At 39.0% G+C, this 23,640-nt stretch overlaps 1 protein-coding gene across 2 annotated transcripts in view; it reads right to left on the reverse strand.

Annotated features, from left to right (window-relative positions):
• ASCC1 (activating signal cointegrator 1 complex subunit 1) overlaps nucleotides 1–23,640 on the reverse strand; it is a 98,733-nt gene that overhangs the window by 45,558 nt on the left and 29,535 nt on the right. For both annotated transcript variants that reach the window (XM_029931879.1, XM_029931880.1), the window contains exons 6-7: nucleotides 9,705–9,841; nucleotides 3,089–3,208 (exon numbers count right to left, since the gene is read on the reverse strand). In XM_029931879.1, coding sequence (XP_029787739.1) covers nucleotides 3,089–3,208; nucleotides 9,705–9,841 — 257 coding nt within the window. The remainder of the gene's footprint in view (nucleotides 1–3,088; nucleotides 3,209–9,704; nucleotides 9,842–23,640) is intronic.

The following is a 23,640-nucleotide window of genomic DNA, read 5'->3' on the forward strand; positions in this document are numbered from 1 at the left end:
AATAAGAATTGGAAAATTGGAACATAGTCTACCTACTCAACCTAGCACACACCCACTGAAAACCTTCTTTATTCTGGTTTAGGGATTCAGAGCATGGCTTTGCTGTCTATGTGTCCCTTAGCCAAACTACTCATTGAACCTCCCTATCTCTAAAACAGGCATTTGAATACTATCCATTTTATACAGATGTTGCAAAGATAAAATGGAGATAATACAATGTAAGCACAGTGTCAGGTAAAGTAATAGCTAAAAAAAAGTTAGTTATAATTTCCCCGGAAACTATGCAATCTTCAGTGTTGGAATTAAAACCTTACCTAGATCAAAGGCTGTTGCAGTCTGGTCTGTGGACCTTTGGAGATCCCTGACACTCTTTTAGGGGAGTCCATGACGTCACAATTATATTTATAATAACTGTATGACACTGTCTGCTTTTTTCACTGTAATGACATTTGCATGGACAGTACAAAAACAATGCTGAATAAAACTGCTGGCACCTTGGGGTGCCTGGGTGGCTCAGTCAGTTAGGTATCTGACCGGCTCAGGTCATGATCTCGCAGTTTGTGAGTTCAAGCCCCACGCCGGGCTCTGTGCTGACAGCTCAGAGCCTGAAGCCTGCTTCAGATTCTGTGTCTCCCTCTCTGTCTGCCCCTCCCCTGCTCACACTGTCTCTCTCTCAAAAATAAATAAACATTGAAAAACTTTTTTTTAAACAAAACAACAGCACAAAACTGCTGGCACCTGAGTATGAACTAAGGCAGCAGCAGCAAATTGTACGAGCAGTAGTATACTCTTCACTGCACATTGGCAATTTTTAAAAAAACTAGTTTTGTTTATCCTTGATGAAACTGTAAAAATAATCGATTTTATTAAATCTCAGGCCTTGAGCACATATCTTTTTAACACATGTGTGTGGGGCACTCAGCAGGATGGAGAAAGCGGTGGGCTGCAACGTGGCAGCAGACGGCTGTCTGGAGGAAAAGCCCTTGTGAGGTGTCAGAGCGGGAGCTGAACTAGCCTCTTCGTCCACGAGCACCATGATTACGTGACAGAACGAGTAACCGACAAATTACGGTCACTCAGACTTGGCTATTTGACAGACATTTTCTCAAAAAAGAACTTTAAGGAAAACAGTATTTTGGGCCAATAATAAAATTTAAGCTTTCAAGTGAAAGTAAGAATTTTAGAAAATGTGTCTCTGCTACCAGGAGCTGAGAGCAGCTTCCTAATACTTAAAGACTGTGGTGAAATTAGTGGTGGGGCCAATACGTTTTTAGTGTTGCATAACGAAAATGTGTCGACATTTAGAAGATGTGCGTCAATCAATGAACCGGTGTTCTAAATGACCATTACAAAACTGTGCATAGGTTAGAGGTTCAGTCAAAATGTAAAAGAGGTCAGTGGATTTCCGTGCAGGAGTATGAAATGTGTGCTGACATTTACAAAACTATAACTTGTCAAGTTTTAGTGTAGTATCACCTATCCAGAATCATCTGAAAACACCATGAAAGTACGCTTCATTTTTCCAAATACGTTTCTGTGGGAGTCCAAAGTTTCCTGTAAACTTCAATCAAAACAACACACTGCAAGCAGGGGTCTGCCTCTCTCTTCAGAGCCGGCTGTCTTCCACTAAGGAAATTTACAAAACTGTAAAACAATGCCTATTTTCTCACTACATATTTTTGGTTTTGGAAACAGGTTTTTCAAGAAAAATATATTTATGTAAACAGAAAGTACATAAATATTATTTAGGTTATTAATAACATAATTGCTATTTTTAGTAATTATTAAAATATTACTATTTTAAATGAAGTATCAAATTTCTTGTTTTAATTTCTAATAAGGGAACTACTGAGAACTATAATCCATATAAAGAAAAGCTCTTTGGTGTCCTCAATAGTTTTTAAGAAATTAGAGTGATGCTGAGAACTGCTATCTTATCATTCACTGTTTTTGTTCACAAAACTGATAAGTAACCTACCGCATACACAGCAGCCCTATAACTGGTAAAGACATCAGACTGTTATAAGTTACACTGCAGAGTAAATGGTCCACACCAGATATCAAATTCCAACCTCTTAAAAGGTGGTTTGGGATGTCCTAAAAGAACAACGCGTCCCTACTTTTTAAGGCAAGGTCATTAAAATGCTATTTAGGCACATGCCAGGTATCCAAGACAAATCTGATCCAAAACACACACAACACCTGATTCTATACCATCTTTTCCTTCCTTACCACCCCCTCCAAATTCACTTCCAGTTGAATTGATATAGAAGGTAACTGAGATTGTCAATTTGAATCGAGATATGAGAAATCTTACAAGGGATCCTCTACAAAAGCAAATCAATTTGGGGACCTGCCTAAAGACTTGAATTTTCTCTAGACGGTTTCTGGTTCAGTGTAAGCTCAGTTCTATCCCACCTTAGTAAAAAGGCCACAAAAACAAACCGCCAATTCAAGTTTAGCTCCTCGGCTCACAGAAGACCTTGAATAGACTAATAAACTGCATTAACATTACAAATGGCTCCGGATGCCTAGGTTAGCCTCAGAAAAAGCCTGGGTTGTAGACTGAAAATCCCCAGAAGTGATCTAAGTGTGGTAATAACAAAAATAAAAAACAGTCAACATTTGTTAGTATGTGTTTTAATGATGTTTGTATGTGCTAAGCATGGTTCAGAGCATTTCATGTAGATTAGATTAATCCTAATAATCTTACAGAGTCTGTACAGTTATCATCCCATTTTGTCCTGGAATTCACTAGATCTGTTATGTCACTTTTGCAACTACCATCCTAAATGCCATCCTTCCTGCCTGCTATAGCCTGAAAAACACGAAGAAAGCATACATCATAAAAACTAGATTGCTACAATCAATATCCACCGTTTATGTAACTCAATAATTATCAGACTAAAATCTGATACTTTTCCTACAACAAATTCCTCTTTTAAGATAATCAGTTACTATTAAAAAAAAAAAAGTGACACGCTCTTTACGATAGTAAGAGCTCAAAGAAAAGGAATCAAAACTTGAACTTCTAGTGCTGCTTTTAGGCACCTCTTGATGGAAACAAAGAAGCGTTCCAGAAACATACCTGTTGGAGCCATCTTTCATATGGACTTTGGCATAAAGAACATCCACCATGCCAGGATCATCGTTCATGTATTCTATCCCTGCCATCTCTACCTCGAGAGGTTTGCCCCCAGAAATGTCACTGCAAAGGAAAAAAGTTAGATTCTTATTACTGTTTAAGCTAAGAGGGCCATTATATTTTAAACATAGTTATTATACATAGTCAAATATTACCAAAAATGAAACTGTTGGGAGGTTTTTTTTAACTAACAATATTATATAATCATCCTAATTTCAAAATTGTGTTCTATGCACACCAGCTAGAAATACAAGTAGTTCCAAAATCACACTATAGTTACCCCAATACCAGTTTATTTGTACTTACAAGAAAAAGCCAAAGAATGATAGTTCTGATTGACGAAGACATTTAATGTGTTGCCCATCTCTTGGGTTTTATTTCATTATTTCTAAAAGCTGAGAACGGTATTTTACTCATCTAATAAGAGTGAAGGCATAAAGTAATCCTAACAGCAATATTTATAAAAAGCCTTCAAGAATAGAAACCCTGTTTCCAAGCAATTCAATTTCTAGGAGCCAAACCTAAGGAAATAATTATCCATGGTCAGCTACATATCCAACCATAGCTGACAAAGGGAAGTTCTTTATAGAAGAATTCCAACTAATAAACACAGAAGTCATGATGAAATTAGGGTATCACCATTTTGCAACCCAATGAAACAATGGATGAAGACAATGAGTAGCAACAGCCGCTAACACTTAATGGCAAAAGGCTGGAAAAAATATACAAAGGGGAGCCTTAGAAACAATGGATCAGGCTAACCAACCTGAACCCACTGACCAAGCTTCTCACACATACAAAAGAGCAACCAGACAATACTACTTCCTGATATGAGGTAACAGGTTACACCTACACTCATGAAAAATAATTGTGCATAGGGTTTGACTGAAGCATCGTTGAGAACAACCAAAGATTGCCAACAGATTAAATACTCATTAAGGTTTTAAGAAAAGGTGCACAACAATTGTACATGCTATATATTACCATTTGTGCAAAAAATGGGGGTAAGAAAATTTAGATATATGTATTCCCTGTACATACAAAAAAAATCTCTGGAAAAATCTGTTGCGTTTAGAGAGGAGAGCAGGGCGCTTGGTGGGAATACCAGTGGGAAGGAAACTCTTCACTGCATATCCTTTGAGTCTTTAAAATCATGAGCCATGTAAATGTATCACCCATTAAAAAGTTAACATAAAAGAACATATATACAAAAGAAGCCAAACACAAAAGTGTATAGATTGAATGATTTTTATTTATATGACATTAAAGAACAAGCTAAATTAATCTATGGAAATAGAAATCAGAACACTAGCTGCTGCCGGGAGAAGTGAATTTACTGGAAAAGGTCATGAGGGAACTTCACAGAGTGAGGACAATGTACTACATCTGGATTTGGCTGAAGTTACATGAGTATATGCATTTGTCTAAGCTAATCAACTACACTTAATAAGATCTGTGCACTTTACTGTAAATAAATTACACCTCAAAGAAGAAATACATACTTGCATATTAAAAAGTCTGAGTATATACTCCACAGCATTAATCGTAATTATCTTGAAGCAGTAAGATTAAAAGTGATATTTTTGTTTATCTGTCATTTTTTACTTTTCTAAAACTAGGATGTAAGACTTTATTTTAAATGACATATAGATGAGATACAGTGTTACATTCGTTCCACAGGTGCAGTATTACTATCATGTGAAGTAAAACCTCACCACTCTGCTTCCTTCTCAGACTGCTGAAACAGATTTATCCTTCAACGGGAAAAGGCCTTGCAGTGCCAAGGCGAAACCCAGCTAAAAACTGGCTCACTGTGCACAGTCTTCTGGAGGCCCCTGAGGCCGGGGAGTCTAACCATTTTGTCCACTCCTATACCCCCAGCCGGGCACAATGCCTTATGTAAAATAGGTACTCCATAAATCTCTGGTAAACACTGACTGGATGATCCACTCTAAAGAGAAAAGCTTTTCCAGACAATTTTGAGAAGAATATGGACACATGCCTACATTGTCACTGAAAAAAAAAATGTGGAAATAGCTCAAAGACAAAAGGAAGTTAGGATCCACTGAAAGATAATTCCTAAAAAAGCAAAACAAAAAAGTTCTCTTGATACTGCACCAATGCCACAGGGAGACCCCCTGTAGCCAAAGACTCTTCATGGTAAAGATTCCCTTAAAACTTCAAGGCCATATTATTGCACAAGACCAGAATTTTTTTCAGTATATCTATTTCAGACAGATATTCAATAAAAATTACTGCTTTCGTCAAAAGTATCCCTGTTATCACCTCTAATAAGTGGGGTGTTCCCAAACACAAGGCACGCTCTGAACTATCACCTGAGGCCTGTAGCTTCAGCCAACAACATGGTGTACCTCCATTCCAAGTAACAGCAAAAACTCAATACAAAAAACTGCCATTCAATCCTATCAAAGGGCAGTCAACCAAACTTACATAAGAAAACGTTTAATACTAAGCATACATTCCTCTACGGTTTTTCTTTTTTTTCAGCTCTGACCCTGCATAGTTAGATGACCCCAAAGCACCATACCAGTGGTTTAGTTTCCCACTAAAATGTTTTTACTGAGTTATGCCTAATATGATACCCTCCAACTCTGGGGATCAATTCAAGAGAGAACCATGTAAACAATATTTTTGTATTTTCTGTAAAATTCCTGTTGAAGACACTGCTCATCATCCTTTTGGGTTAAGATTTACATGACAAGTTTTTCATGGATTGAGAACTAGAAAAGGCTTCTCTCCCAAAAAACTGTTAATGCTCCTTTTTATCAGATAAGAACTGTAATAACTGATGTGTTCTTTTTGGAATTTAGTTCAAATAAACCAATCCTTGAAAACGATTAAATTCTACTGCTCAAGTGTAATTATAACCATTCCTTGGTTTTCAGGTAAAACCATTCCATCTTGATGGTCTCTGAGCTCCCTGACTTAAACATTTCTCTTGTATATATATCTGCACTACAAACCTCCTCAAATCTTCGGAATTAGACGGGGTACCAGGAACAACGACAACCAAAAATGCATCAAGGAAACGGGATCTACAGCCTGCCTTAGGAGGAGGAACAGAAACTCTTGCAACTTTGCCTCGGATTTACCAAGAGGGAGAGAAATTCAATGGTTTGCCTGACTAATGAATGCCCTTTGTCTTGGTGACAAAACTATTCCACGTGGGACACCAGTGAGCATACTTTTCAACTGACATCTGAGGCAATACCCAGGAGTCCATGGGCACTTTTCCTCCTCTTCCTTCCTCGTTCTTGTCTCTTTTTAACTTCTTACTTGGTTTTACCTCAGGCCGACTGGGAACACTTAGACACAAGAAGAGTGATATTGGAACTAAAAAAGCACTGCGTATTGGTCAGACTATAGACTCAGAGCCACTGCCCTGTGTGTGCTCTCCATCTCACAAGGAAAAGTCACAAGGGATACATTTAAAGCTTTAGCGTTTACTGAACACTCAATAATTCATTCAAAATCTATACAGCTTCATGAGCCCTGAGCTTAAGAACTGGAATCAAAATTCTGTTCCTGGTCAGGTAACATCCCTTAAACTCGAAAAACATCCTCAAATTTAAAACAAATATTCGACTATTTCTTTAAAACAATACCTATTTTCCACCACAGTTTTAATTAAGTCCCATTCTAGCCACATCGATTTACTCTCCCAATTTAAAAAGCCATCAAATTAAACCACAGCATGTTATTTATTAGTCTATCAATTTCAAAGTTTTCCCTTCTTATATTTTAATTTGGGATCTTTACATCATAAAAGGTTCAGGTTAGAAACGCCATTACTCTCAGGTCATGATCTCACAGTTCAGGAGATCCAGCCCGCATGAGGCTCTGTGGTGACAGCGTGGGACCTGCTTTGGATTCTCTCTCCCTCTGCCCCTCCCCCATCTCAAAACAATTAATTAAACATAAAAAAAAAAAAGAAATGCCACTATTTACTGACCGTCCAAGTATATTAAGTACAAAGGCTAAGATCAAAGACTATGAATAAGGAAGCTAAATGATAATTTTACTCAGCAGGGCTATAAGTGTGTGTGTGGCTACATGCATTTTTTTTAGGAAACATTTTTTCCCTCGTAGGGAAACAAGGCACTTCTAACCAAACTAAACAGCCAATTCTGGTTCTCATTCTCCTCAGAAGTAAGTTAATTTTGCACTATTGTGCTTTGTAAACAAGTATGTGTGGCAGAGGAGAAGGTGGGGGAAGAGGGCTGGGGGGCCTTGCTTTACTAGCTGGTTTCAAATCTTTCCAGCTTTTTGAAAAAAGCATCTTTAAAAAATTTTTGCCTGCAGTGCAGATTTCTGGCAGTGTAACTCAGTCCTATTTCAAAAGCTTTGCTGAATTTGAAAAACTACAATTACTGTTTTCATCCTGTCATGTCAAAAATTCTTAGGAACTATTAAGGCTGCTCTTCATTTCCTATGCACACCAACCCTGACATGCTTAAAAGGGCTCAGATTTGGCATTTAGTCACAAAAGGCACCAGAAGACATAAAAGGGAAGAACTCAGCTAAATCCTCACCCAGCTCAGGATAAAGCTTCAGTGATTAAAAACCTGTGGCCTGATTTTCATAGGTAAGAGAACACTTCCCTAAACAAATATTTTATCTACCTTTAAATTTCTTCTTAGTAGAATTATCCCAACGGCAGCCGAGAAAGTGCAGCTGCTTTCAGTTTCGTTTAGCAAAAAATGATCTCGAAACGAGTTAAGGTATCAGAATTAATTCTTAAATCAGATAAAATTGCTCTGTTTTGTAAGGTAGAGCATAAAGATTTATCGTATTCAAGGAAATTGCAAAAGTCTAATTACAGACACAATGATTTTGAATTTTAGGTTAAGATGGAGAGAGAACAGTTATGTCCATCAGTGAGCAAAGATCAAGACAAAGAAGTATTCTTTGCAGACTGCAAACCTAATCAGCTTATGATTTTGCTCAAGAAAAATATCTTGTCTTCAAAACAGTGGAAAAGAAGACACGTCATCCTATTATATAGTTTCATTTACAGCATATATAAAAAGATTTAATCCTTTTATCTTGTCTTACTCAATGAACTAGGTAACCCATTTCTAAAAAGCCATGTCAAAATAGTATGGGGAGCGCCTGGGTGGCTCAGTCTGTTAAGCATCCAACTCTTGTCTGGTCTCAGGTCATGATCTCATGGTTCGAGTTTTAAGCCCCGCATCAAGCTCTGCAATGAGAGTGCAGAGTCTGCTTGGGATTCTCTCTCTCCCCCTCTCTCTGCTCCTTACTTGCACTCTCTCTCTCTCTCTCTCAAAATAAATAAGAAAACATTAAAAAACAGTATGGGACCTGAATATTATCACTGAATTAAAAAATTCCTCAAATTAATTAGTTTTTCAAATTTCTCTTACTCTTTGTCAATCTTAAGTAAAAGAAGTACAGTGTAGGAAAGAAATGACTCTTTAAAATAAATAAATAATAAAATAAAATAAAATAAATTTTTAAAAAGTCAGATGTACATGTAAATTAAAATTTTATAGTAAAAAGAACTCTACCCCCAGAACAACATTGCTTTCCCCGAGCCAAAACAGACTGCTTGGGCAGTTTTTGGTATCCTTACGGACTCAAACAAAGCTACCTGTATTTAAAAAAGAAAATTCAAGTGCATTTCTGAAATACAATGAACACCTCTGCAGGGAATCATGTTATTTATATAATGTTTGAGTTACTGTGGTAACAGAATAATGGTCCTCCAGAGATGCTCATGTCTTAGTCCCTGGAATTTGTAAATATGCTTCCTTACATGGCAGACAGACTTTTGCTGATGTGATTAAGGCTAAGGGAGTTTTAGATGGAGTGATTATCCTGAATTATCTGGGTGTGTTCAATCAAATTCACGAGTCCCTAAAAGCAGTGAACCCGTCCCTACTATGGCCAGAGATAGACATGTGGTAACAGAAGGGTCAGACAGATGCAATGCTGCTAGCGATGAAGATGGAGAATTTGGTCACCGGCCAAAGAACATGAGTGCAACCTCTAGAAGGTGGGCTTTAAGGGCAAGGAAATGAACTCTCACCTAAAGCCCCCAGAAAGGAACAGAACCCTGCTGGCACTCTGATTTTAGCCCAGTGAAAGCCATATGAGACATCTACTGCAAAGAACTTGAAGATAATAAATTATCATTGTTTTAAGCACCAAGCTTGTCGAAATGTGTTCAGCAGTACAAAAAGATGAATACAGTAGCTTTTACTGTTCAGCAGATAATAATAGAGAATTTCCTTTTAGAGAAAATAATGGGATGTGTTGTTAAGAATAAAATTTGCCTACTGAACTAGTAAAATTTAAGGTAGAGTCTTTCCATAAAATTTTGCAAATATAAATATATGCTTTCAATCCGTCTGAAGCCTTTCAGACAATGTTCCAGTGTTAAGTGTTACAAATGGGTGAGTCAACAAACTCTGCTGCAACGGGACTCAACAGCTCCCTGGTGCACAAACAAGCCTGTGATCCCAAAAAGAAGCCAGTACAAGGTGACCGCCCTTCCCCGGTCCTGTAAATTACTCACTCAATGAATTCCTTTTTACACTGCTGTAGCATCTCACATGTCTGCTGGATCTCTTGTTCACTCAAAAGCACCAACATTCCAATAGTTAGGTGAAGCTTTTTGGGATTCTGGAAAATGGTGCTGTCAACCCCATGATCCTGTTATCAAAGGGAGAAAAATAAGAAACTCAGTCCACATAAAAGTAAATGGCAGGTGGGGCGCCTGAGTGGCTCCGTTGGTTAAGCATCTGACTTCAGTTCAGGTCATGATCTCATGGCTCATGGGTTCGAGCCCCACGTCGGTCTCTGTGCTGACAGCTCAGAGCCTGGAGGGAGCCTGCTTCGGATTCTGTGTCTTTGTGTCTCTCTGCCCCTCCCCAGCTTGTGCTCCCCAGCTCCCTCGCTCTCAAAAGTAAATAAATTTTTTTTTTTAAATGTAAATGGCAGGAATAAAATTTAGAGTCTAGAGTTAAGCCCATGCATCTATGACCAACAGATTTTCAACCAGGTGCCAAGTCAATTTAATGGAGAAAGAAGAGCCTTCTCAACAAATGGTGCTGAGACAACTCACTAACCACATGCAAACAAATGAAGGTGGACCCATACCTCACATCATATACAGAAATTACATCAAAATGGATCAATGACCTAAATGTGAGAGCTAAAACTCTTAGAAGAAATAGTTTTCTTAGGGGAAAATCTTAATGACCTTGGACTTGGCAATGGATTATTAGATATGACATCAATAGTATGGGCAACAAAAGGAAAAAAATAGATAAATGAGACTTCACCTAAATTAAAAACTTTTGTGTATCAAAGGACACTATCAAGAAAGTAAAAAGACAACCTCCAGAATGACGGAAATATTTGCAAACCATAGATCTGATGAGGGTGTGTATCTGTAATATATAAAGAATACAATTTAGCTGGAAAAAAAAACCAATTTTTACAATAGTAAATGAACTTAAGTAGACATTTTTCCAAAGAAGAAATACAAATGGCTAACAAGCACATAAAGGTAGCAACTTCATTAGTCATTAGGGGATTGCAAATCAAAACCATGATAAGATACCATTTCATACCCAGTAGGCTGGCTATAATCAAAAAAGAAAAAATAACAAATGCTGGCAAGGTGCTTAATGGGTACAGAATTTCCTCTTGGGGTGATGAAAATGTTTCAGAATAATATGAAGCTGGTAGATGCACAACTCTGTAAATGCACTAAATGCCACTGAATCGTTCACTTTAAAATGGCTAATTTTATGTTATATGAAACTTACCTCAATAAAAAAAATTTTTTTAAAGGAACTGATAGCCTGATAGAATGGAAAAACAGAATGTCATCTAAATGTAGGCTCTAACAACATCTTTTGCTCCTTAATCAGCTTTGTTAGGCCCAGAGCAACCAGGCCTTTTATGGGAGTCCCCAAAGAACAATACACTCTTTATAAAAAAACATTGTTTCCATCTTAGCAGACACTGTAGAATTTTCAGGTACAGTATTAGGCGTTAAGAATAAATTTCCCAAGCAAAGAGATCAATGAAAAATGAATCTGGAGAAACATCCAGACACTGGAGTTGCCGTACAAATACAGTTACCTTTTTTGTCATTCATCATTCCTTGCACCCTTAAACAGCGGTCTCTGGGTAGCAAAAACTGTAAATATGCTCATAAGAAAAATGACGTGAGGAGCACGTGGTGGCTCTGTCAGTTCAGCGTCCAACTCTTGATTTCAGTTCGGGTCACGATCTCACAGTTTCTGAGTTTGAACCCCATGTCAGGCTTCGGGCTGACAGCGCAGAACCTGCTTAGGAGTCTCTCTCTTTCTCTCTCTCTGCCCCTCCCCCACTCATGCTCGCTCTTCCAAAATAAATACTTAAAAAAATACAGTTACAATTTAGTGATATTTACTGTATTCACAATGTTGTGCAACCATCAGCTCTCTTTACTTTCAAAACTTTTTGCACCCCCCCAAATCATTCTATAATCATTAAAGAATCACTCCCCATTTTCCATCATTCATCCCCTGGTAACCTCTAATTTGCTTTCTGTCTCTTTGGATTTGCTTATTCTGGATGTAGCGTATAAAAGGAATCATACACTATATGACGTTTGTGTCTGGCTTCTTTCACTTAGCAAGTATTCAAAGCTCATCCAAGTCATACCATGTATTCATCCTTCATTACTTTTTATGGCTGAATAATATTCAACTGTATATAATATATCCGGTTTAGTCACTCATCACTTGATGGCTGTTTGGGTTGTCTTATGGCTATTATAAACAATGCTGGTATAAACATTCAAGTTTCTGTACCACCATGTTTTCAATTCTTTTGAGTATATACCTAACCTAAGAGCGGAATTGCTGGGTCATATGGTAATTCTATGCTTAATTTTTTGAGGAATCACCAAACTGTTTTCCACAACAGCTGAGCTATTTTAGATTCTTAGCATTACTGTGCAACAGTTCCTACTTCTCTCCACCTTTGCCAGCACTTACTACTTTTCTTTTAGGGGTTCTTGGGATGGTTCAGTTGGTTAAGCATCTGACCTACTTTCTGCTCAGCTCATGATCTCACAAATTGTGAGATCAAGCCCTACAACTGGGCTCTGTGCTGGGCGTGGAGCCTGCTTAAGATGCTTTCTCTCCCTCTCCCTCTTCCGTTCCTATGCTGTGTGCATGTGTGCACATGTTCTCTCTCTCTCTCTCAAAAATTTTCCTATCATAGTCATCCTAGTGGGTATGAGGTGGTATCTCACTGTAATTTTGGTTTGCATTTCCCTGTTCACCTATGGTGTTGAGCATCTTTTCATGTCTTTGTTGGAGATCTCCTCTGGAGAAATGTCTATGAAAATTCTTTGCCCATTTTCTGCCTTCTTATTGTTGAGTTATAAGAATTCTTTATATATGCTGATACTAGTCCTATATAAGAACATGAATCCCTTTAGAAGGTAAGTAGGTTTCAAGTTTCATTATATTCATTCTACAAATGAAGACAAGGAAAAGAGTTGAGAATCTTCTCCAACAAAAGCAAAGCAGTAATCCTATCTCTGAATTGCAAGTTCTGGGCCATATTCTAATCCTTGGACTAATAAACTATCCCAAAGGCAAAGAAATGTATTTATCAAACACAGATAGCTCACATTCTGTTCTTGGCTTGCCAAAGACTGCCTAATTTTTGCCTTGGCAACAGGAGTTAATAGATTATTCATTTTCTAAATGTTAATGGGGCTTGAGCTATTTTTATATCTGATGAAGAGTTTTGTGATTCTACACATCAACCCAAATTGCCTCATTTAATGGAAGTGATTTTAAGGAACCATCAGCTTTATATGTGTCAAGGAAGGCAAAGTGCAATATTTATCACCCCAGCTACTCTAACCTTTGGCAGACCCTGTCATTTTAGAAAGGCATGAGAAGCGTTAAAAAGCCCCTCAAACAACTCCAATATACACAACTCCATCCCAAACTACAATTGATAATTGTTCCACTAGCAATAAGAGCTAATATTTTTTTAGCCCTTACTCTCTCCCAGGCATTTCCTATGCACTATATATAGACAAACACCCTCTGAGGAAAGATATAGTATCCCCATTTTACAGATGAGGAAACTGAGACAGAGAAATAAAGTCCCTTCCCAAAGTAACACTTCTAGTAAGGGATGAGCCAAAATTCAAACCCAAGCAGTCAGGGCAAAAAGCCTGCATTTTTATCCATATTATATTGCCTGACTAGTAACAGCTGCCCAGAAGAGGCTTGAACAATGTGATCATCACTAAGGCAAATCCTTTACACACTTCAACAAAGCTCACATGATAAATGGATCTGATCACTAAACTAATAAAGCAAATCCCAGATTTCTCTGAAAAGTGATATTATTTATTTATATATTTGCCTTTTCTTGATATGACACCATAAAAGTATGATCTATAAAGGAAAAAAAGGAAGACTTGAACTTGACCAAAATCAGAAACTGTACTTCAGAAGACTCCATTAAGAAAATTAAAAAACAAGGGATACCTGGGTGACTCAGTCAATTAAGTGTCTGATTCCTGGTTTTGGCTCAAGTCATGATCTCACAGTTCATAGGTTCGAGCCCCACATCAGGCTCTGCACTGATAGTGGGACACTCTCTCTCTCTCTCTCTCTCCTGCCTTCTCTCTGCCCCTTTCCCACTTGTGTTCTCTCTCTCTCAAAATAAATAAATAAAAACTAAAAAAAATGAAAAGACAAGAAACAGAAAAATATCTGGGATAAAAATATTTACAAACCATATATCTGATAAATATAAATATATTAAAATTTCTTAAAATTCCATAATAAAAAGATAAATAAGCTAATTTAAAAATGAACGAAGAATCTGAATTGACATTTCATCAACGAAAGTATACTAATGACTAAAAAATATATGAAAAGATGTTCAATATCATTAGTCATTATGGAAATGCACAACAAAACCAAAATGAGGGGGAGCCTCAAAATGAGTAGTTCAGCTGGTTAAGTATCTGACTTCGGCTCAGGTCATGATCCCGTGGTTCACGGGTTCAAGCCCCACACTGGGCTCCGTGCTGACAGCCTAGAACCTGGAGCTTGCTTCAGATTCTATGTCTCCGTCTCTCTGCCCCTCCTCCACTTGTGCTCTCTCTCTCTCAAAAATAAACATGAAAAAAAAACCAAAAAATGAGATATCATTTCACACTCATTAGAAGGACTACAATAAAAAAAACCACCCAGACAATAAGAAGTGTTGGTAAAGACATGGGGAAACTGAACTGCTCACAGATTGCTGGGGTAAAGGGCCATGACACCCGCAATGCACTCTAAAGTGGTTCATAAAGAAAGAAAAGAGAGAGAATGATAAAACTAAAATAGAGTAAAATATTAACTACAGGTGAATATGAGTAAAGAGTACTATCCTTAGTCTTCCAACTTTCTGTGGGTTTAAAATTACTAACATCCTATTGCTGCTTAAACAAATTACTATAAACAGTTTAAAACAACACATACTGGGAAGCCTGGGTGGCTCAGTCGGTTAAGCATCTGACTGACTTAGGTCATGATCTCACCGGCTCGTGAGTTGGAGCCCCACGTTGGCTCTGTGCTGACAGCTCAGAGCCTAGAGCCTGCTTTGGATTCTGTGTCTCCCTCTCTTTCTGCCCCTCCCTCGCTTGCACTCTCTCTCTCACTCTCTCCTTCTTAAAGATGTTTTTTAAATAAATAAAACAACACAAACGTATTATCTTACTACCTAGCAAAAGGAAGCTCTAGGGCTTTCCTTTCCTTACTCTCTGAGAGCCTATCACTTCAGTCAGTGTGAGTTTGCTTGCCAAGACAATACTGAATACCGGGGAAAAACATGGAGAACACAAAAAAGCAGGAAAAAGAACAGACGAAATACCTAAAGGCCACACAATCTGAACTCTTTTGGAGAACTCTGAATCATTAAGCCTTCAGTCTTTAACCATATTGCAAGTTATATAATTTATATGTAATCCTACTGGACAGTCTTTCAATAAATGAAGAGACTCCCTGGATTTTAGCACTGCCATCTATTAAAAAAACCTTTTCTCTTATTGAATTATCTAACTTTAATGTGGAATGAGAGGCCCCTGGGTGGCTTAATCGGTTAAGCATCCGACTCTTGATTTTGGCTCAGGTCATGATCTCACAGTTTGTAAGGTCCCGCACAGAACCCACGCTGGGCTCTGGGGTGACAGCATGGGGCCTGCTGGGATTCTCGATCTCCCTTTTTCTTTGACCCTCCCCCATGCACACATTCCCTCTTCTCAAAATAAATGAATAAACTTAAAAAAAATTACTGTGGAACCAATCTTCAAGGCAATGACATAAACCTCTAGAGCCGTTATTTTTCTTTGCTCGGAATACATCATATTCCCACCCACAAGCCTCTTCACTGAAATGAACAAAGACCAACATCAAATTCTGTACTCTAGGGTTTTAATTACACTGGGCCCTGCTCCAAGTTCACCATTACTCAGAGCTAGAACTCATTTACCTCATTAGGTTAGACAATCAGGCCGGTGCCTGAAAATTCTAATGGTGGTGACTTTCCACCCAACAAGAATAAGCAGAGGGTGAAATAACAGAACTCCCTAGAACAGTTGTGTCTAGATGGGGGAAAAAAGGTGTTTCTTATGGCTACTCCATACTATAAGCCTCCGTTTCTTTATTTGTTAAATAAGGTGTCATGCAAGGAGAAAACAATGCACAAACTACCTCACAGAAAGCATATGTGCAGGCCTAACCCACAGTTCAAAGTCACAGCCTAACTCAGCAGTCCCAGGTGCAAGACCTTAATCCTCTCATTCAAACTCCAGCTCCATGATCTACCATTAGCAATCACCACACCGTCACAGGCCCTTCATTGACTGCTTTTTTAATCTAGCACCTGGGCTCCACTGGGGTGGAAATGCTGGCAATACTATCAGCACGAACAATTAACAGGGAATAGTGAAATCTAAAAATGTGAAGCTTAGGGAAAAGGCCAGCAGAGAGGAGTATGGATCAACTCACCACGGAGCATTCACTCTCTCTGCTTCCTGAAAGCCCCAGGGAGAACTCAATCATCCTCTCCACGCGGATGGGGTATGATCAGGTGCGTCTGCCAGAGCTGTCAGGGAACAGAAGGGAAGCCTCGGTGCCATACATGTGAGGTAAGAAAAGAACACCTATGACTCTAAGCTATGCCTGTACCACCCAGAAGCACTTGCCTTGACAGTACCTGCTGAGAGCCAGAGACGGACAGACACACATACATAAACAAGTAAATACATAAAGCCTCAATTAAATTCACATATATCATCTTCTAGGAGCTCCAGGCATATCAAAGGTTTGTGCTTTAGCTATAAAAGGCCATTAACCAGAATACATTGTCTAGGGTCCCAATTCCAACTCAGTTACAAACCATCTGTAATCAGGCAAGCCTAAACTTTCCTGACCTCGGTTTCCTCCTCTGTAACATAAGGGAGATGGCCTCGTTTACCTCTCAAAGGTATTATAAATTTTTTACTTTACTTTACCTCTAATTAAGTATGAAATAGGATTTGTGAGGGATCCACCAATTCACTTCCTGATATTCCATGCACAGAAAAAGGGGAAATAAACAAGGAAGCCTTCCCTATGTTCATTAGATTTTCTTTCTTTTTTTTATGGCCAAATCCCATAAAATCACTTCTGGGCAGGTGACATAAATCTCATTCACAAAGGAGAGTTATTCAAACATGACAGACTGGTGAAAAGAACATTAATTAGTCTTTGCAACCAGACAGGCCTATATTCAAATTCTAATTCTATCAGCAGTCTGACTCAATCATTCTGAAACTCAACTTCATTACCTATAAAGAGGACAACATTTTCCTCTCAAAGTTGTTCCGAGGATTAACAGAAATCTGGTACACAGCAGTATGAAATAAATACAGGCTCGCCTGCTTCCGGCTTCTTCTGTGACCATGTACCACTCTAAACAAACACCATCTTTGCTCTCTTTTGTAAAGCACCATCAAGAGCTAAATTAGGCTCTGCTGAGTCATTTCTATTATTCTTTAAGAATGTTCACAGAAGCTGACTTTGAGAGTCTCTATATGTTATTAATAAAGTATCTTCAGTTGAATAAACTTCAGAAAAGAGTATGGATTCTTGTGGCTTATAAATTCTGGCCAGACATGATTACAGGAAAAGTGGAGATTCTTAAGAACAAAGGACAGAGGTGCCTGGGTGGCTCAGTCAGTTAAGCACTGGCTCTTGATTTCAGCTCAGGTCATGATCTCATGGGTTCATGAGTTCAAGCTCCCATGGGGCTCCTCGCAGTGACAGTACAGAGCCTGCTTGGGATTCTCTCTTTCTCCCTCTCTCTCTGCCCCTCCTGTGCACACTCCCTCTCTCAAAATAAACTTAAAAAACAAAACAAAACAAAGGACAAACATTCAAACATCACGTTTTACACTGACCAGAAAAAAAAGAATGCACTCAATATCCTTCCCCATTAGAAAGGAGCAAAGAGCATCTCCCCTTCACTAAAGAATGCACCCCTCTTATCTCTGATGAGCACAGTGAAGAGTCAAACCTACTTTTCTAAAAGTTTAACCATTCCTCCATAAGGAAGATGGAATTAGCAATCCATCTACCAACCTACATTTATTCCCAGAGACAGACACTGATCACCCAAACATTAGTAATGGATTAACGGTACACCACCTCTTCAAGGCAGACTCTTTGCTTCTTCTCGATGCCATGCTTTCCTTCATCTCCCATACTGTAATCCGTATACGGACTGCACTTATGCGGCACTAGCTAGGTGCCGCTGCGCACATAGCTTGAACACCGTAACTTATTGACTCATTTACTCTTCACACCAACAGTAAGATAGGTACTATATCACCCCCACTTTAGAGAGAGGCCTCTGAAAACATTTCTTGAATACATCCCCTCCTGAATACCCCAGAGCTCTAGTCTCTTTTTTTTCAACAGACTACACTAGACTCTGACTGCTAGCTGCCTTTGGTACCCCACTCCTTCACTCTCAGTCCATTCTCCACACTGCCTTCAGAATTATTTCTCTATAGTGCTGAGTTAATCACCTGGGTCCCTACTTAAAATTCTTCACTAGTTCCTGACTATAAATAAGATACACCCCAAATCCTTAACCGACAACAAGACCTTTTACCACCTGATGCCATTTAACTTTCCACTCTTCCCTACCCTACCCACTTTCTAGACTCCAATCTTAAAAAACTCATTCTCCCCTGAAAACAGCAGACTAGAATGCTGCCATAGCTTGCAAGTGCCATTTCCTCTGCCCAGAATGCTCATCTCCCACTTGCCAACCTTGCATAAACTTTTGCTCTCCCTTCAAGACTCTGCTCAAGGGTCACCTCCTTCATTAAACCTTTTTTCCAACCAATGGAGAACCTCTTCTGTGGGGACCCACTTCAGTCCCTTCTAATGGCACCTATCTCACAGTGCTAGAACTATTTCTGTAAGAACACTATATCCCCTGCGAGAGTGTGGCATCCATAAGAACAGACTCTAAATGGTGAACGAATGAACAAAATCCACTTACTTGTTCATAACAACTGTTGCCATCCAAAGGGTGTAGTATATGAACCTTGTAAACATTTCTTACTTCCCTACCCCACAGTGGAGTCAGGAATTTACCAGTTTTCTTACTACCAAGGACAATTATTCCATCTCCTTCCTAAATTAGTTCATAAGATAATTACAAATCCCACAACTCTCCTTATATATGAAGAATCCTAAATTATGTACCAAAGCTTTTACATATAAATTTTCTTCAGAGAATAACACTAAACAAATATAATCCCAACTGGGGAAGGGAAGACCCAGATCCACTAGTCATTTCTGCCCAGCGTCAGCCTTCACACTACAATGTGAGCAGAATTATGTAGTTCCCGGAGCTATAACCTATTCAGGTTCTCCAGGCAGCCTGAGAAATCCCCTGTTGCTATGAGCCCTCAGAATGCTCCACCAAACACAGTTTTGAATTACTGTTTTTCATTACTGATGTGCTTTCTACCGGAGCCTGCTGGGAGATAAAATGGAATTATAGCAGCGTTACCAACTATAGAATGACTGAGAGATATACAAGGTTTTAATATACTTCTTGAACTCACAGACAGTGAGACATCTTTGAATCTTAATGCGAGAGAGGAAAAGAGTGAAAAAATAGGGCGCAGTTTATCTGCAGATCACACAGATGAAAAATACCTTGCCGATGTCTGTGAGCGGCTGAATCCTACATTAAATACTCAGGCTCAGAGAGCTGAGGCACAGGGATGGTCACGATAATGTCTGCAGTGAAATAACATTTCTTATAAAACGATCAGCACAAAGGAAGGTGATCTCAGAAAACGCTCTTCTAAAAGGTACATTCAGTTTCCTTGGAGAGTCAAGGGTGAGGTCAAGGACAAGCATGCTACCAAATAAAGAGGGAAAAGAGGCCAACTATTTTAAAGGAAGAAAAGAAGAGTTCAAGGAAGGGTGAAGGAAGGATAGGATGAGACCACGGAGTAGAAAGGTCATCTGTTGTATCTGCAACGATGTTTAAAAATGAAAATTGGGGCACTTGGGTGGCTCAATAAGATAAGCATCTGACTCTTGGTTTCAGCTCAGGTCATGATCTCACAGTTTGGGAGTTCAAGCCCCGTGTTGGGCTCTGTGATGACAGTGTGGAGCTTGCTTAGAATTCTCTCTCCTTCTCTCTCTGCCCCTTCCCTACTCGCACGCACTATCTCAAAAAGAAATAAGTAAACACTTTTAAAAAACGAAAAGTAATATCTGTGGTAGGCAGAATTGTAAGAATGGCCTTCAGTGACCCTCAGCCTCATATAACCCCCTCTCCTCTGAGTAGGGGTGGAACTTGCAGATGTGATGAGACATCACTGCTGTAATTATACTATGTTACGTGGCACCACTGACCTTAAGATAAGGGAGACTGTCCCAATGCACCTGACCTATACACATGAGCTCTTTAAAAAACGCAGAATGTTCTCTGGCTGATGGCAGAAGTCAGAGATTTAAAGCACAAGAAGAATTTAATAGAAGCTAGTCAAGGAAATGTGGCCTTCAGGCCTACAACCACAAGGAAGTGAATTCTGCTAATAATCTGAATGCATCTGGAAACAGATTGTTACCCAGGGCCTCCAAATAAAAGACCAGTTTAGGGGGCACCTGGGTGGCTCCGTTGGTTAAGCATCCAACTGTTGATTTCGACTCAGGTCATAATCTCATGGTTCATGAGATGGAGCCTCACATCAGGCTCTGTGCTGTGAGCACAGAGCCGGCTTGGGATTCTCTCTATCCCTCTCTCTCTCTGCACTTTCCCCACTTATAATCTCTCCCTCCCCCCCTTCTCTCTCTCAATCTTAAGGGGTACCTGAGTGGCCTGTCTTTTGATTTCAGCTCAGGTCATGATCTCATAGTTCATAAATTTGAGGCCCATTATCGGGTTCTAAGCTGAATCCTGCTTGGGATTCTGTCTCTCCCTCTCTCTGCCCCTTCCCTGCTCACTCTCTCTCCCTCTCAAAATAAATAAACATTAAAAGAAAAAAAAAGATCAGTTTGGCCAATACTTTGATCTCAGCCATGTAAGTCCCTAAGCAGGGAACCCACTGAACCCCCCAGGTCTCCTGATCTAAGAACTACTATAGGACTGTGAGATGACAGATGTATATTGTTTTAAGCTGCCAAGATGGAGGTAATTTACTATGCAGCAACAGAAGCTAATCCACTAAATAGGGTACAAATGTATTAGTACCTTTCACTGCCCTCCCAGATCTGAAAAGAATTTGATATGTTTGACATAGGCTATATAGGAGGATAAATTCACCTTTTAAAAATAATATTAATATTTAATAATAATGTTAATAAATTAAAAAGGAAAAGAGTCTGACTTCCTTCCGTCCTGATTCAGGATGAAAGACGGACATCCCTAATAAACAGAAGTCCTTCTTTTTTAAACAGTTAGAGAACAGGAGTGGCACCTGGGTGGCTCAGTTGGTTGAGCATCCAACTTTGGCTCAGGTAATGATCTTGCAGTTCACTAGTTTTTTGGGGTTTTTTTAACATTGTATTAATTTTTGAGAGACAGAGAGACAGTGTGATCAGGGGAAGAGCAGAGAGAGAGAGGGAAACACAGAATCTGAAGCAGGCTCCAGGCTCTGAGCTGTCAGCACAGAGCCCAATGCAGGGCTCGAACCCATGAACTGTGAGATCATGACCTGAGCTGAAGCCGGACGCTTAACTGACTGAGCCACCGAGGCGCCCCATGGAGTTCACTAGTTTGAGTCCTGCACTGGGCTTGCTATTGCCAACATGGAACCCACTTTGGATTCTCTGTCCTCCTCTCTGTCCCTGCCCCGCTTGCATGCACTCTCTCTCCCTCTCTCGAAAAAAAAAAAATTAAAAAATTCACTTATAAAAACAAAACAACAACAACAACAAAACAATTAGGGAATAAGAGATAATCTGAAATGGAAAAGCCCAAGCACAACTAGGAAGGTTTTATTGTTTTTTTAAATCCTCAAATGCTATGCATATTACTATCCAATTTTAGTAAAGGCTGGTCCCATTCATTGAAACACTTGCTGGGGGCACCTGGCTCGCTCAGTCAGTAGCATGTAGGACTCCTAAATCTCAGTGTTGCAGGTTCAAGCCCCACATCGGGTGCAGAGATTATTTGAAATCTTAAAAAAAAATTTTTTTTTAAGTCTTAAAAAAAAAAACCACTCACTGAAAGACTGGTGAAACTGGTTAACAGACAAGCAACCATCAAATATCTTCAATTTCTTAATATATTTTTATTTCAATTTTAAAATATTTTTTATATTTTATAAGTAATCTCTGTGTCTAATGTGGGACTCGAACTCCCAACCCTGAGATGGAGTCACATGTTCCACCAATTGAGCCAGCCAAGCACCCCAAAAGACCTTCAATTTCAACACCACTCACATAATTGCCTGCAGTGACTCCCAGAACTAACCTCCTATATTTGTTACACTGGACTGTACGAATCAGAGCAGTTACGAGGTCGCGCACAATGCTGCATCATTCACTCTACTCGGGGTGGTGGCACCCACTAACTGCAGGACCCTGGGCAAGTGACCCTCCCGAGACTTCCATTTCTTCATCAGTTAAATGGAATACTAATACCTACCACACAGGGATGGACTGTAGATTAAACAAAATAAACACAGGAAGCACTCTGAGCACTGCCTAGCACACCGTAAGAACTCAATAATTACTCGCTATTTTACGCATCACTCAATGTTGAATAAGTGAATAAAACCAGTGGTAAACCCAGCCTTATTTATAATATTACGGATTATTAGAAGCATCGTTCATAATAGCTCAAAAGTAGAAACAACCCAAATATTCAAGTGATGAATATATAAACAAAATGTGGTATATATCATACAATGGAATATTTTTTAGCCACAGAAAAAAATGAAGCAGTGTTATGTGATAAACCATGGATAAACTGTAAAAATTTTAGAATTGAAAGATGTCAGACACAGAAAGCTACATATCATATGATTTCATTTACATGAAATACTCAAAATAGACAAATCCATGGTGAAGGTAAATGAGTGCTTGTCAGAGGTTGGGAGGAGGGGGCAATGGGGAGTGACAGCTTAATGGGTCTGGGGTTTCTTTTTGGGGGCAATGGAAATGTTCTGGAATTAAGACAGTGGCGATGGTTGTACAATGCAGTGAATATGCTAAATACCACTGAAATGAGAATGTTATGTTATATGAATATCTCAATTTCAAAATATATGAGACTAGCTCCTTTAGCCCACGGAAAGTTAACTCCTGTAGCACCTGTCCTTCTGCTATCAAGAACTATAAAAACAAGATAAAATATATAAAACAAATGTTTCCAGACATTAGATTAACAGATGGTCCTGAATGGCGATACCTAAGTTGGGAGAAAAAAAAGAAACTGAGCCCCATCCGACTTTCTGAATGGAGACAATTTCCAGACAGTGGCACAGAGTGGGAAACCCAGAGCCTAGTGATCCCAATGAGTTGAGTGACAAGAACGAATGCCAAGGCATATAAAATTTGAAGGGCCAAGCATGAAAGAGGAGGAAGCTAAGCTTAAAAAAGGAGGACGCGGGGATGTAATGTACAGCATAGGGAATATAGTCAATAATATTACATTGATGTATGGTGAAAGGCGGTAACTAGACTTATTGTGGTGCTCATTTCACAGTGCATACAAATATCGACCTGAATTAGTATAATAATGTGTCAATTACACCTCAATAAAAATAAAATAAATAAACAAATAAATAGGTGGGAAGGTAGGAGCTCAAGAGATCTGCATAAAGTCTCTTTGAGACTTTGGCTGAACAAAAATCTGCACATGCAGAAGGTGAAGTACACAAGATCAAACAAGAACAGAAGCTATAAGCC

The sequence above is a fragment of the Suricata suricatta genome, chromosome 2 (genome assembly GCF_006229205.1).
Source record: "Suricata suricatta isolate VVHF042 chromosome 2, meerkat_22Aug2017_6uvM2_HiC, whole genome shotgun sequence".
NCBI lineage: Eukaryota > Metazoa > Chordata > Mammalia > Carnivora > Herpestidae > Suricata > Suricata suricatta.